At 44.3% G+C, this 14,959-nt stretch overlaps 1 protein-coding gene across 2 annotated transcripts in view; it reads left to right on the top strand.

The window, feature by feature from the left end:
* Tph2 (tryptophan hydroxylase 2) overlaps positions 1 to 14,959 on the top strand; it is a 104,397-nt gene that overhangs the window by 3,736 nt on the left and 85,702 nt on the right. The window contains exons 3-5 of one of the 2 annotated variants that reach the window (XM_063263689.1): positions 1,692 to 1,875; positions 1,974 to 2,077; positions 6,539 to 6,606. In XM_063263689.1, coding sequence (XP_063119759.1) covers positions 1,692 to 1,875; positions 1,974 to 2,077; positions 6,539 to 6,606 — 356 coding nt within the window. The remainder of the gene's footprint in view (positions 1 to 1,691; positions 1,876 to 1,973; positions 2,078 to 6,538; positions 6,607 to 14,959) is intronic. The other variant, NM_173839.3, reaches the window with a different exon arrangement.

Below are 14,959 nucleotides of genomic sequence, written 5' to 3'. Positions count from 1 at the left end.
TCTCTGCTCCTTAGTTTGATTTCCTCATTTGTGAGACAGCAATGATAATAATTCCTACCTAACCAGCTTTGTTTGGATGAAGCAATTTTGTAAAATGCAGACAGGAGACGTTATTTGGGATGCCTCTAGATGACCGTAGATTGGGAATTAACCTGACTCGGAAAATGTTTCCTTGTTCCCCTTTGGCCTCGAAGAAAGGATCAGGTACCGTAAACAGTGTTAATGGAAATCTAGAGTAGTATTTTACACATAATTACGCCATGCAGGGCTGTGTCCATACGGCGCCCGAAGGCAAGCCAATTCAATTTGACAGCTGGGTGCAGTGGAAAAAATCCCCGGAGAAGGGGTTCGCACTTCGAATTTGCACTCTGCTGTCAGCTATTCACCAGGTCTTAGCTAAACCACTTAACCCGTTGGGACCTCAGTGCCCAGCCTAAAAATACCTACTCTGATTCTACCAAACGTTAAAGGCCCCCAGTGACACAATTAATGTGGAGTCCCCTGGGCCTTGAACTTAATATCGATCTCACTTTTATTATTAGGCAATTTATAAAATATGGCACTATTGCAAAACTTAATAAAAACAGAAACAGAGCATCCAGGATTGTTTCAGAGACGGTGTGGGAACCAGAGCACTGCCACGGAAGTAATGGGGCAGTGAGTGCCTACGGAGCGGCTCGTGGGCGTGTGGAGAGACCTTAGGCTACAATTATCAAAGGACAAAGGTGTATTGATGGGAGACTTAAACCAGATTTTTAAGCTTTAAAGTTATTGTTCTTCTCAGAACAGCTTGTTACAAAGACATTCACAAAATGTCAGCTGCGGAATATATCGTCCAGTGCTAACCTGGAGGGTGCGGAAGACGGTTCCGAGGCAGTCCTCTTTAGGGGTTATTATTACTGTGTCCTGCCTCTTCGCTCCTCCCGAGTTGTTGTTGTTTTTTTTTTTTTTTTTTTTTTTTTTGGCCTGGGAGATTCTCCCTTGAATGCTGTTCCTGCTTCCAGTTTTTCCCTTAAAACCCGGGCTACGTCTCAATGAATATTTTCCTAATCACTTTTAAAAACACTTTTCACTTTTTAAAAACAGAGTTTCTTTGCTTTTTATTTTAAATTTATTATTACATATAGCAGGGTCTTTCTATGTGGCCTAGAAGAAGCTGCAATGCTCCTGCCTCAATCTGATCACTGGGATTTTATGAGTTATAATGTCTGACTGTAAATGATTGCCTCATTCTTAAACTCTATTTTAAACGTAAGCCTTTTATTGCTCTAAGATTAAGAGTTTGCATTTTCTGTTTCTCAGGAGTATGGAAATGCATAATTTAGGATATCACTTTACGGTAATGTAATAGACAATCTAATCTCCTTGTCAACAATCCTGAGGTAGCCATGGGATGTGGGCCTCTCTGAGACGTGATGCTTATGGCCAGGATATAGTTTATAGTGTCTTTTCTATGTCTTCAGTGCCCTCTTCTTTTTGATATGAAACAGGACAACCTATTCAGAGGCATGACAACTTGCCTTTCTTATTGATAAAAAAATAGTAGCTGGAAAAGTTCGCATCCACAGCATAACCAATGCTCTGCTGTGAGTGCTTCACACTTTATTCTTCCATAGCTGCACAAGACTGGCAGCATTCCATTTGTTGTGACCTGAGTGCGATTTAGAGATATTCCCCCGTGTTTTCCACAGGAAAAACACGTCAACATGCTCCATATTGAATCCAGGAGGTCCCGGCGAAGAAGTTCTGAAGTCGAAATCTTCGTGGACTGTGAATGTGGCAAAACAGAATTCAACGAGCTCATTCAGTTGCTCAAGTTTCAGACCACCATTGTGACGCTGAATCCACCTGACAACATTTGGACGGAGGAAGAAGGCAAGGGTGGTTCTTTTTTTTCTCTTTATTGGGTGATTTTGGAATATGACAGATGTTCCAAAGGGGAGTTAATATTATCAAACCTGCCCTGTTTTCAGCAGAACTAGAGGATGTGCCGTGGTTCCCTCGGAAGATCTCTGAGTTAGACAGATGCTCTCACAGAGTCCTCATGTACGGCACCGAGCTTGACGCCGACCACCCAGTAAGTGTCCGTTTTACCTGCCCACTCCCAGCTCTGCCACTTTCCGAACAATGTGCCGTGTTCTGTGCTGTAACGCTTTATTGTAGAGCAATTTTGTGTTTATCCTTCATGACCAAGAGCAGACTTTGAGATGATTAAGTCTCACCGTACATGTGTTAGCACCAAGTAGGTTAGAAAGATGACATTCTCACATAGGGTTTATTTATAAAATGGTTGGGGAGAGGAGGAGAATATTTCTGTGGAATTAGACAGCTTAAAATATACTTGCGGATGGTGACCCTTGGAAGAACAGTGAACTGAAATTGATCACACCTTTGGGAAACTAGGGAGCACTAGATGTGATGGCGCTTGGTGAGAGAATTAAAATTCTTGCCATTTTCCTTGACTGGAGGTAGTTAAGGGCAGAGTTATGTCTTGACTTCAGTCTCAATGGAAAGGCAGAAGAGCTTTAAAGTAGGGCCATGATGGAAAAGGCATCCCTTCCCACATCTAGTCTGAATCTATCTACCACCGTTCCCTCCTCTACTCCAATAAAAGTGACCATCTTTAGAGAAATATGACACTTGGGTAAGCATTTCCCATTTTCACCCCCTCCCCACCTTATACCGGTTTTTATTTAACACAAGAGACCTGGAACCTTCTTTATGGCCAGAATGAAGTTCCATGAAGTAAGCAATATACACATTCATTACGAACATTCTCCCCTCCCCGAGTGTTCGGATGGATTGCAGTGGGCGGATACAGCCCTGAGATCTAAATGGATCGGTCGTGCTTAGTGGCTTGGTGTTAAGCCTGCGTGCTATGAGGGTAATGGTTTACAGGAAAACTATTCAAGAGGAGAAAACCGGAGAATGTGATTGTATCACTGTGCTCTGAATAGTGGTACCTAAGTGTGGGCGCAGGATTGGCAGCGTCACAGCATCTGGGACATTGCTTTAACCAACCCATACTTCTTTATTTTGAGATCCACGGCTAGTTCAAAACAAACGAGATTTCGCTTAAAGCAGTCATTTGGCGTAATATACGAATTCAGCCTGGTGCAAATATGCCAGTAGGTCCAAATAAGTGGTTCAATACACCCGGTATTATTGCATTATTTGTTTTTTTTTTTCTTTTTTCTTTTTTTTGGAGCTGGGGACCGAACCCAGGGCCTTGCGCTTGCTAGGCAAGCGCTCTACCACTGAGCCAAATCCCCAACCCCACCTTAGGGCTCTTTAACGGAAAAAATAGAAATAAAAATTCTTATTGAAAAAATCCAAAGGGGTGTTTGAAGAGCCTGGTTAATAAAAAAAAAAAAGGCAATTTGGCAATAGGAAATGTTTAAATTCAGCAAGGAAATGCTGCATTAAACCATCCAGATCACTACTTAGACAGTAAAGGAGCCTTCGAGAACCTCTCATTTCCAAACGCTCCCTAAGTGAGGTTTGAAAATTACTTAACCTGGAGGAAGGGGTTCGGCCATTTGAATGGCACCACCGTGGGGACCACTGACCTTTCTGTGAACAAAGCACATTCCAACAGCAAGAGTAAACTTTTCAGCGCTTAATTTTATTCCATTACTCCTAATTACACCTGCTTTATGATACCTCCACTTATTTTCTGTGCAGCCACTTGAAATAATTGCAAGTACTTAGCAGTCCCCTATGCCTCTTGTCATTTTTAAACCACATGTATTCGCTTTCTAAGCACATACCAAATATTCATTATGCAAAATTTGATACTGGCAAGATGGTGCTTTTCTAAAAATTTGGTGTAGACGGGAGGCGTTGTCTAAGTAATTTTTATGTCTGAGTCATTCGAAGACAGACACAGGCTCTTAACGTGGGACAGTGCAGGAAAGTCTGGGGAGGTGAGTCATGCTGTTCTGAGGAAGTAATAGATATATGGGCCTATGGCTTTCAAGTTTAATAGACAAAGAAATTGCCTGGGAAATATTAGGAAATACAGACAGTACCTCCTCCCCAGGGCGCAAGAGTCTGTATTTCTTGAGCGCTCTCAGTTGAAGCTCACACTGGGGGATATGAGACCATGTTTTTGACTTGCTTGGGCCAAGCCTGGAGAGTTTTCCAAGGTGAGGTTCAAGGCCCACTCTTTAGACACTTTAAAGGACACAACCTCAAGACACTCCCCAAGAGCCCAGGGAAGGAAACTTTCCACCAACAGACTGGGGAGTCTCTTTGGAGAAAGATTTTTAGATGATTCTGATGTGCTTTGAGTGTGAGAATTATGTTCTAAGTCTTTGGAGCTTAAATCAGAACCTCTGGGGAAATGGCCCCATTTGAAGTGTTATTAAAACTCCCCAAGTGGTTCTAATATCACACCAGGTTTGAGCTGTTGGAGACACTTCGCTGAGTGGCAGCATAAATTGAGTTGGGCACATTAGGGTTTCAGTTCATTTTGATTTAATTCAGGAGTACAGGAGGCTCTCTCTGGGTACCAGGGTCGCCAGAGTTTTACAGAAAAATATATAAGGTGGCCCAGTAAAAGTGGAAAAATTTGTCATTTATCTGAAATTGAAATTTAACTGGGCACCTCGTATTTTATCTGGTATCCCATCCCTGGCTTCAGTTCAGAATGGATGGCCAAGATTGCACGGCGTCTGGAATGGCTGGTGCAGTTAGCAGACGTCTCTTACGTTGCCAGTCTATGGATGAATCCAGGAAGCTCTGGATCCCACTCCCACCCCCCACCCCCACCCCTGTACCCTCTGGCTCGCAACATTTGTGTAATCACTGCCACTCTCTGCTAATGAGGCATGATGAGCAAATCTCTCTCTTGCTGTCGCTGGAAAAGGTGCAGGTGTTTGCTGAGGAGGGCCTTGAGGTTCCTCTGGAAGTCCAGCAGATTACGATGCAGTTACCATGGTGTCCAGCCTGGCAGGAAACAGGGAACAGGTGCTGGGCTTTTGATGGGGCTCTTTCCCTGTTTTTCACAGCCCGTTCTCATTTCCAGTCATAAACGTGCTTGGAATTCTTCAGCCCTCCCACCCCTGGTAGCCTGTTCTACTAGTGAGTGAAGAACAACCCTCTTTCCAACATGAGCCTGCTGACCCAGGAGACCTTTTTATTTAGGCCAAAGACCCGCTTGCAAACGCAAACGCGGCAGCTATGGTCACAAGCTCTGTCTCTAGATACTTTAGCATTTTAGGAGCCATAGTTTAACCGATCTGAATTGGAAGCTCAAGGGGAAAAAGAATGCTGGTTACTGTGTGGGGACACCTCCCTTTTAGTCTCAAGAGTGACCCGAGGAGACTTTCCTCTCTTTCCTCTCTTACTAACACTTTTGTTATTCCAAGACGACAGGTAATTCTTCCGTTATGCCCAGCACACAGCGCTGTGAAGGAAGATGCCTGGTCTTGAGCCTCATTCTCTTTCAGCTAGACAAGAGAACTGGGCTGTTTTCTACTGAGTTTGGGTTCCCACCTTGTAGAAATGTTTATATTGCTGCTTCGGTAGCCTAGGACCCCGTGGGTGCCTCTTAATCACCACTGATTTTTATGGTCCTCAGGCCTACAGGCCTGCTTGTCTTTCACGGTTTGTAGCCTCAGCTTCCTGGTCATTCTTGGTGGTACAGGCATAAGGTATACACATCAGAAGTAGACACCGTTCCCCCCTGGACTTTTGACAGCTTGAAGAAACAAGTCCAGCAAGAATTGGTTATGTTTAGATGAAAAGAAAAGGAAAGTAAGAAGCCCATTGCCATGAGGAGAGATGGCTTAGTAGACCAGGAAGTCCTTTCAAAAGTCCACGTGACCAATAAGTGGCATACTCAGTGTTAAATTTCCCAAGTGGATGAGGTTAGATTAAAATGCTTTTTAAATTACCATTTTATATTCTAGATAAAAAAAGCTTGCAGTCGGCTGAGATAAACTAGAGAGAGAGTTCCTCAGTGGAATGAATGGAGCGATCCTGCCTTTGTGCATGGGGCTCTCCCTAGGGTTGCATTGTGCGATCGTAAAATACAGCAAAACCTCTTCAGTCCCCGCTAATTTGGGGATTTGATAATTGCTTGGAGTGACTGAGTCTTCAATAAATGTTACGTTTATTAGTTATTTACACATGGCAATTAAAACTCAGTTGAACATGCTAAACCGACCCGTTTTTTTAAATGAATAGGCTAAGATTAACTTGTTATTAAGATCAATTCCTTGTAAATAACTCTTGAAAACTGAAAGATACCGTGTGAAATATTAATTTGCTTAACTGAGCTGTGCTGCTTGCCTAGTGGAAAGGTAAACTCCGGCCCAAATTCCCACACGTCCCGAATCAGTAGATCCAGATTGAAAAAGGTTTTACTGTAAGCGCAATTCCGAGTTTGCCTGTGTCATCAAGCCGGTCATCCGAGGATAAGATTTACATTTGAATTGGGCACTCAATAAACGCTGCAGTGATTTTCTTTTAGGCCTTCTGCAGCTCACTTTTCGGCACTTCGTTAAATGACTTAATCTCTTTTCTGTTTAAGGGATTCAAGGACAACGTCTATCGACAGAGGAGGAAGTATTTTGTGGATGTGGCCATGGGTTATAAATAGTAAGTACCTGCGTAAGTCTTTCTTGCCAATGGCTAGTTAGGAAAAACACATGCTGTGTTAAACAGAGCTGTCTCCCCTTCACTGTAACTCTTGCAGAAGACAGACAGGAGGCGTTTTAAACACCCTCCAACACCCCGTCTTTAAATGCCAACACTGATGTTTGACATCTGGGTATAATTGTGAAATAATCAGCTGCGGGCTACATCCCAAGTGTGCCATCGATGCCATTGTATTAGCAGCTCCATTAAGGCCGCTTCTGTTTACTCTGCAAGGCTTGTAAACCGTGCTCTGGTTTGAGTGGGACTTTTCAATAATCCATTTCACTGTCCACTTTTCCCAAGAAAAGGAGAGAATTAGGCAAGGACTGGCAAAGGAATCCTGCAAGCAGCTAGTGTAGAAAAGAAATGTGTTTGCTTTACATGGGGAAAAAAATGCCCAGCAAATTCCCGTCTGGTGAGTGGAGGAGTTTAATTGTCACATAGCAGGGTTTGGAGGAAGATGTCATGAGGACTGTGCATTGTGAGCGACAACCAGTGGTGGTGTCAGGCTGGGTGTGTGACTGGCCTCTGATGTACACATTTTCTATTTGCTTTGCCTAGAAACAAATGGAGCAAGTGTTCGGACCTGTTCTGTCTGTTTTCACTGGTATATGATCAGCAATAGGAACTATGTCTTTGGAACAAAATGGAAAGCCATGCCTTGTAGGGGAAAGACTTTTCTTTTACTCTAGTTGAGAGGAGTTAAGTTAACTGACTTCTGAGGCAAAATTACCACTAATGAGAACTTAGGACACACGCATACTATAGATGGGATTTGTGTTGCCTGCCTTCTTTTCATCTCTCTTCCTATTTCTTTTCTGCTCTCTACTTTCTCTTCTCTCTTCTCTCTCTGTCTCTGTCTCCCCACACCTCTCTCCTTTCTCTTTTTGGACCAATACTTTGTTCATTCTTAGCTTCCATTCTTACTCCGAATCACGTCTCCCCCTAGGCCAAGGCAACCTTCATCTGTTTCCCATCATCGTTATAAAAACCGTATTTACGAAACCAAGAACTACACGGCACATGATTTCTACAGTGTCTACTCTGTTCCAAGGAGTGTTGCTTCCCCCATGCTGTGACTTTTGACATCAACACATGACTGGCTATAGCCCAAACCCAGGCTCATGTCTGACATCACTGTCTAATTCTATGTCCCGGAGCATCCCAGTCAGATAGGCAAGAGAGGACTCCGATGGACTGAATTCACTGTTCCCACAGAGCATACTGTAGAGGGCATGAGTGGATATGGGTTCCTAGAGAGGTTCTCTCTGACTTACAGACTATCTTTATGGACTAAGGTCACAGATCCTTTGAGAGGATGTGGGAAGGTAGTCCTTTAGGGCCTGGTCTATCCAGGATATGATAAAAGTTCAAGGTCAAGTTGTCTTTTCCCTTAGAGAAAACAAATGACTAAAAACCATTCCAGCTTCCACAGGCACGGCATGCATATAGAGGAAATAACCAGGTATATAGAGGAAAATCAAATAAATAAATCTAAAACAAAAACAAGACATATTTCATAGTAGATACTATGTGTAATATCACACACACACAGATATGATTTAAACACAGCGTTTTTGTGGGCATAACGACCAAACGGGCAGCTTAAATGTTACTTCTCTCTTCCTTGAAGAACCCAGACACTGGGCAAAGACAAGCTGATGTGGTAGTGATATGTCCCAAGGAACACTGGGAACAAAGGACTGGCTTGAAGGAAGTGTGTTTATATGGGGAAAGAGAGTGCGAGGGTTGGGGTGAGGTGGTCTAAGCCTTAACAAGATTTTGCTTCTGTCACCTCTAATAGCTATAGGGGTGACTGTCAGCCGTGTCTGAAGTAGGACTTACGGTGAAGGTTTTGTGCTGAATGGAGAAGAACTGACTAAAGCTGGGTCATCTCCAGACCTAGTTTGAGGCTGGTGTGCTGAGCTCAGGCCCAAAGGACCCAACTCTTTTTTTTTTTTTTTTTTTTTTTTTTTTTTGGTTCTTTTTTTTCGGAGCTGGGGACTGAACCCAGGGCCTTGCACTTCCTAGGTAAGCGCTCTACCACTGAGCTAAATCTCCAGCCCCAGGACCCAACTCTTAAAACTGAGGGAGGGCTCAGGAGACAGGACTAGGCAGGAAGCTGTGAGACAACTCTAAGACTCTGCTGTCTGAGGGATTCTCTTGTCTCCCATATCGGGGAGGTCACATTACATCTGGGCATTGGTTGTCGAGGTATAGAGCCAATCTAAGAGTGCTTACCCCAGAAAGGTTGTAATCCAGAAACATAGCGACCTGCTCCTAAGAGAGTGTGCAGAGTCAGGCTCTGCAAGCAGAATAACAAAGTTCTTGGAAACTGGAATCGGACCGTCTGGGTTGGAGAGCTGGCACTGTTACACCCACAAGTCCCTTCATCTGCGGAGTGTTATATCAGCAGGCCCCATCTGACAGGGCGTAGCAGGGATGTAAAATGAGGATGTATGTGCTGTGCTTGGCGCTGTGCCTGGATCCTGATCAGGGCTCAGAGTGTCAGTTGTTATTACTGTCTTCCCGCTACGCTTTGCTTGCTCATTAAGAGGCTGTTGGGTAAACTGATTATTTTTGTGCTGACAACCGTTCTTTTTTTGTGGAGAGATTTCATAAAAAGAGATTATACTCCCCCACCCCTTTTTAATGTGTAAAAGAAGCTGTCAAGATACCGATAGCAAATTGGCAGTTGTCTTGGGTGCTTCTTGTGAATGGAGAGTGTGAAGGAGTCACTTAGGAGTTGTTGAACCAGGAGAACGGGACCCCAGGACTTGTGCCAAGGAGTGAGCAACAGATGCCACCTTACTACTGTTTGAACTTGAGGATGGATAAAGGATAGCCCTCTCATATGTGTATGTGCATGTGTGCATGTGTGTGCGTGTGTGCATGTGTGTTCATGTGTGTGTGAATATGTGTTGGTGTATATGTGTGTATGCACGTGCATGCGTGTGTATGTGTGTGTATGTGTGTGCATATGTATGAGTCTATATGTGTACATGTATGTGTATGTGTGTGTGCGCATATGTGTTCATGTGTGTGTGAATATGTGTTGGTGTATATGTGTGTATGCATGTGCGTGCGTGTGTATGTGTGTGTGCATATGTATGAGTCTATATGTGTACATGTATGTGTATGTGTGTGTGCGCATATGTGTTCATGTGTGTGTGAATACGTGTTGGTGTATATGTGTGTATGCATGTGCATGCGTGTGTATGCGTGTGTATGTGTGTGCACATGTATGAGTCTATATGTGTACATGTATGTGTATGTGTGTGCGTGTGCGCATATGTGTGGGTGTGTGTGCTTACAAGCTCATGCTTTGGGGCTCCCACAGCTGCTACAGTCGGGTGGAGGAGAGGCACACATGCTAACAAGTTCCAAATGGGCCTTGGCTGTTTTTTCCTGTTTGCCACGCAGCAGGCGAAGTTCCTTTTTTGTTTACAGAAAATGAAGCCGCAGTTTCTCACTGAGCTAGGTGGGCTTGGGTGCCATGACTGTGTGAGTGAACAGCGCTGCGATGGGCTAGTGCATCAGCTTACTTAAATCGAGTTCGTTTCCGTGCTCTTTGGCCAGATTCGGCAAGTCCAAACTGAGAGGTCTGAGGTCGGAGGTCTGAGGGTTGGACGATTTGGAATTCGGGTAGTCCTGATAGGTCAGCATGTGAGGTGCCTGCCTAGAGTTTGATGCCACAATTAGGACCATTGGGGGGTGGTGGAGATGAGGAAGGTACTGTGGGGGGGGGTGTCGTTCCAAGCTGACCAAAGGCATAAAGGGATAGTACAGGAACACGATTCAGAGCATTGTCTTATGCGCGCGCTCTCTCTCTCTCTCTTCCTCTCTCTCTCTCTCTCTCTCTCTCTCTCTCTCTCTCACACACACACACACACACCACTTATCAATATTCAATAAAAAGTTTAAACAGGTGCTGTCTGTCACCGTGAGGACAATTTGCTGTCAGAGATTAGGTAGAGGGCTTCCTGGTCCCTGGCGAGCACTGGTAGGTACATGGTCAGAGACATTGAAAGAGATGGAGTGCAGTTGTTTTAAGGTTGTTGAAGGGATCGCACGCCGTAGCCTATGGGTCTTGAGGTAAGGAGGGAGAGAAATGAGGTACAAAATACTATGTATTGAAACCACAGCCACGAAGCCCTCTAGGGGATTGGTGTTGAATGCTGTATTTTTTTTTTTTTTTTTATGATAGTCTTGAAAGGATAAAACAGGGGGGAAGAATCAACACGGGCAGAGAAAAATGAAAAAATTCCACTCTATGATGAAAAACAGCAGGCTCAAAGTCCATATTACCGTGAACTCCGAAGAGGTGAGGGAGAGGCAAAGCGCCTGCATGCTGAGAACCACCAATAGATGCCACTCAGGCACAGCTCTGATTGACAGTGCAGATGAGAAACTTGATTGATTACCTAGAGGCCTGCAGCCACCTGCAGACAGGAGGCCCCCTCCGCTCGGTGTCTGCAAGTCTTAATTGCCTCCCCAGTAATAGCATAGGAAACGTCCTTAGTGCAAGTATTATTCCTTATGGCAGACCTGAGAATGAGCACCCATCCAGCCTGGGGAGGACACCCCACTAACCCCTGACATGCAGATCACATCCTGTCCTCTCTAACTCAAATAAAAGAACTCTCTGGTAACTGGGGGAGGGGCACCCCTCAATGACAGGCACATAGACTTGTACTTCCAAGAAGGTGTGTCGGGGAGGGCAGATGGCATGTGGCAGAAGGCAAAAATGAAATGGTGGTTTTGTTGATGCAGCTTCCAGGGAGTCTGAATGTCCAGCTTTTCTGTCAGTAGCACGTTCATGTTTTAACCTAGCTACATTTCTACACTGAATTGTTGGGGAGCGAGATTGAGGGGGAAATCAGGAATACAGTTTTGTATTTTTTTTTTAAATTAACCCGCAAATACGTCCCCCCTTCCCCGGAGGCTGGTTTAATGATTACTCTTCAACAATGTGCATGATATTTAATTAAATCATATTTTTGGTGGGGTGGTGGTAGTTATTTCAATTTGATTCTCTTGGAAGAAGGCCTCAAGCTCTGGCTTTAATTACACCACTGTTGTTTGCAGTCAGCTGCCTTGAAGCAAATGTGATTCCTCCTGGTTGAAGTGAAGGAGACTTGGAGGCTCAGGCTGTTCTGGTTTTAGCACCCCCACCCCACTCCACATACACCCCAGGAATCTGAGAAGTAAATTGGTGAATGGCTGATGTCCCCAAGTAAGGTTAGCAGGAGGGGTTTGCCATGTCAAAATTCCAGACAAATTTAGGGTTGGAACCCCTTTCTATACCCCCAGTAAGTCTCTTGGTAGTAAATTCAGGGACCCAGGAGATTTCTCCTCCCCTCCTCTCCTCTCCTCTCCCCTCCTCCCCTCTCCTCTCCTCTCCCCTCCTCCCCTCTCCTCTCCTCTCCTCTCCTCTCCTCTCCTGTCTCTCCCCCTCTCTCCTCCCCTCCCCCCTCTCTTTCCCTTCCCCTTCCCTTCACCTTCCTTCTACTCTCTTCTTCTCTCCTCTTCTTTCCATTTCTCTTCTCTTCTTTTTTCTTTTCTTTCCTCTTCTTTCTTTCATTCCTTCCTTCCCTCCTTCCTTTCTTTTTCTTTCTTTTTCTGTGACATGGTCCTGACTGTCCTGGAACTCTCTCTGTAAACCAGGCTGACCTCTAACTCACAGAACTCTCCCTGCCTCTGCCTTCTGCATGCCTGGGACTAAAGGTGTGGACCACCACTGCCTAATTTCTTGCATTTCTTAGCTTAAGTAGTCTCCCCTGTAAAATGGAGGTAAAAGAAAATGTCTATTGCTTCTTTTCTGGGAGTACTTTGATGATTAAATGAAACAATTGGGGTGGTGGTGGTGGTGGTGGTCAGCATGGGTGTACAATGTACCTTGTAGTTACAGTCTGAGAACCCAGCCAAGGTCTCAGGATTTACGCAGACCTGTGCCACTATGTAGGCACCCGCTCTGCTCGCCATTTCTTTTTCAATCCGAGTGGGAGTCCTAGCTTTACTGTTCACCTCTTGACTGGTCAGGACACATTGGGTAGGACTTTTCTGCCTTAATTTCCTTCCTGCAAAATGGTACTTAGGAAATCCACCCAAGGACTAGTTTCTCACTCCAACAATTATCTGCCTTTTGTTGGCCACGTGTTCCAAATCCTTTTATTTCCTGTTGCTTGCTTCCTTTCACTATTGGCCTTGACTAAGGCTTTCTCTGTCTTGACTTCTGTCTGATTTTGAATCTGTTTTATTTATCTATTTCTGCACGACAGACCTCCCCCACCCCCAAATTGAGCAGCTCAAAGCCACAGATATTTGTTGTTCCACACAGTGTGTGAGTGCTAAGAAGTAGGGGGTAGCTTAGCTGAGTGGTTCTAGATCAGGGGTTCTCACAGTTAGAGCCGCAGTCATCTGAAGGCCCAGTGGGGCTGGAGGCCTCAGTTTCTTGAAATGTGATCTGTCCAATGGGCTGCCTGGACGTCTTCATGATATTGCAGGTGACAGCCCTCAAATCAAGTGCTCCAAGTAAGAAAGCAAGTCAGAATGTGCAATGTCGTTTAAATTATTATTATTATTATTATTATTATTATTATTATTATTATTATTATTGATTTTATTTAGACTGGCAGGGTCTCATGAAGCCCAGGTTAGCCTTGAACTAGTTCACTATGTAGCTAAAGGTGACTTTTTTTAAATTAAAAATTAAATTAAATCTATTTATTTTGTGTGTGCCTGTGCTATACATGTGTGGTTATTATGTATGGCGTAGGCGTGCTAATAGTGTGTGTAAGGAGGTCAGAGGACAACTCATAGAAATCAGTTCTCTCCTTCTACTACGTTGACCTTAGGGATCAACTTCAGTCTGCCAGGCTTGATAACAAATGTCCTAACCTGGCCTTGAAATTCTGAACCTGCTGTCAACTCCCTGGGATCATGGGCAACATGCCAACATGCTTTCTGGGGACAGAATTTAGGAGGGTGAACCTGCACCGGCGGAACCATCACGAACCCAGTTCCATGATGCCTTTTGTAATCTAATCTTGGGGGTGACGTATCTTACTGGCAAGATTCTTTTGGATTCACAGATTCGCCTTGAAAATGGAAGGGCTAAGGGTCAGATCCTTTGGGGAACCATTTTGGGGGTTAGAACCACATTTATCTATAATCATTTCTTCTGCGGTGGCTCTGTTATGGCGAGTGCCAATGTATGATGAGAAGGCTCTATGGGCAGAAAGAATCCTGGAGACAGCAGAGGTAGGGCAATGCCACTAGGAGTGAGAGTCAGAACGTGTAGACTTTGGAGTTCTTTGGAACCCGGGTTGAATCCTCACCCAACACTTACCTGGACTGTAGCCATGAGCATCCCTTTCTCAGTGTCGGAGCCCTTATCTTAAAAATTGGGGGCTGGAGAGATGGCTCAGTGGTTAAAAGAGTCCTGGCTGTTCTTCCAGAGGTCCTGAGTTCAAGTCCCAGCAACCACATGGTGGTTCACAACCATCTGTAATGGGGTCTGATGGATGTCCTGTTTCGACACGAAGGTGCCAATGCAGATAGAGCACTCATATACATAAAATGAATAAATCTTTAAAATACTGGGTGACGACTCTATCTTGTGTAGTTGAGGGAAATATCAATTGTAAACAGAGTTCAAGGGATATTGGATCAGTGATAGATATTATTACTATTTATTATTATTGTCTCGTGTTAAATTAGTAATGGTTTCTTAATTCCCTGTAACCAAGTGTTAAGGCTGATCTAAAATGAGTAAATGACCTTTTGGAAGTGGTTGAATTAAGGGTTTCAGTCTGTAGCTTCCCTAAAAGTTAGAGCTTGCTTTTTAAAAAATCTTTAAACAGACAAAACCCATTTGTATGTGGAAGCCATTTGTAGTTTCGTGGACACATACAATTTGCTTCTTCAGTATGAAGTACTGACCCTCGTAACTCTAGGGGCTGTGAGTCAAAGGTAGGCTAAGGTTGGGGTTTGGCTTGGGACTGGCAACACTGCGTTCATTACTCTCTGGGTAATGACAGGAAGATGCTCATTGTGGCTGACTTCTTAAGGCTCAGGAATCCTCAACTTCCGCTTGCTCAGTTCCCAGCAAGGGCTGGGCGTTTGCGTTAGGCAAGTCCATTTATAGTCTGTCATTTAACCCGTAAGTGGCCTTTGAGGTAGGTATCTTTATTACACTCTCTTGAAGATGAGGGGACTCAGGTTTAGAGACATCAAGCAACTTACTAACTGCGAGGCTCCTAACCGACTCACTCTAGTCCAGTCACTGGTGTTTTAATTCCTCAGAACAGAG

This window comes from Rattus norvegicus, chromosome 7 (genome assembly GCF_036323735.1).
Source record: "Rattus norvegicus strain BN/NHsdMcwi chromosome 7, GRCr8, whole genome shotgun sequence".
Taxonomy (NCBI): Eukaryota; Metazoa; Chordata; class Mammalia; order Rodentia; family Muridae; genus Rattus; species Rattus norvegicus.
The sequence above is the reverse complement of the archived record's forward strand: the minus strand, read 5'-3'. Positions and strand labels throughout refer to the sequence as shown.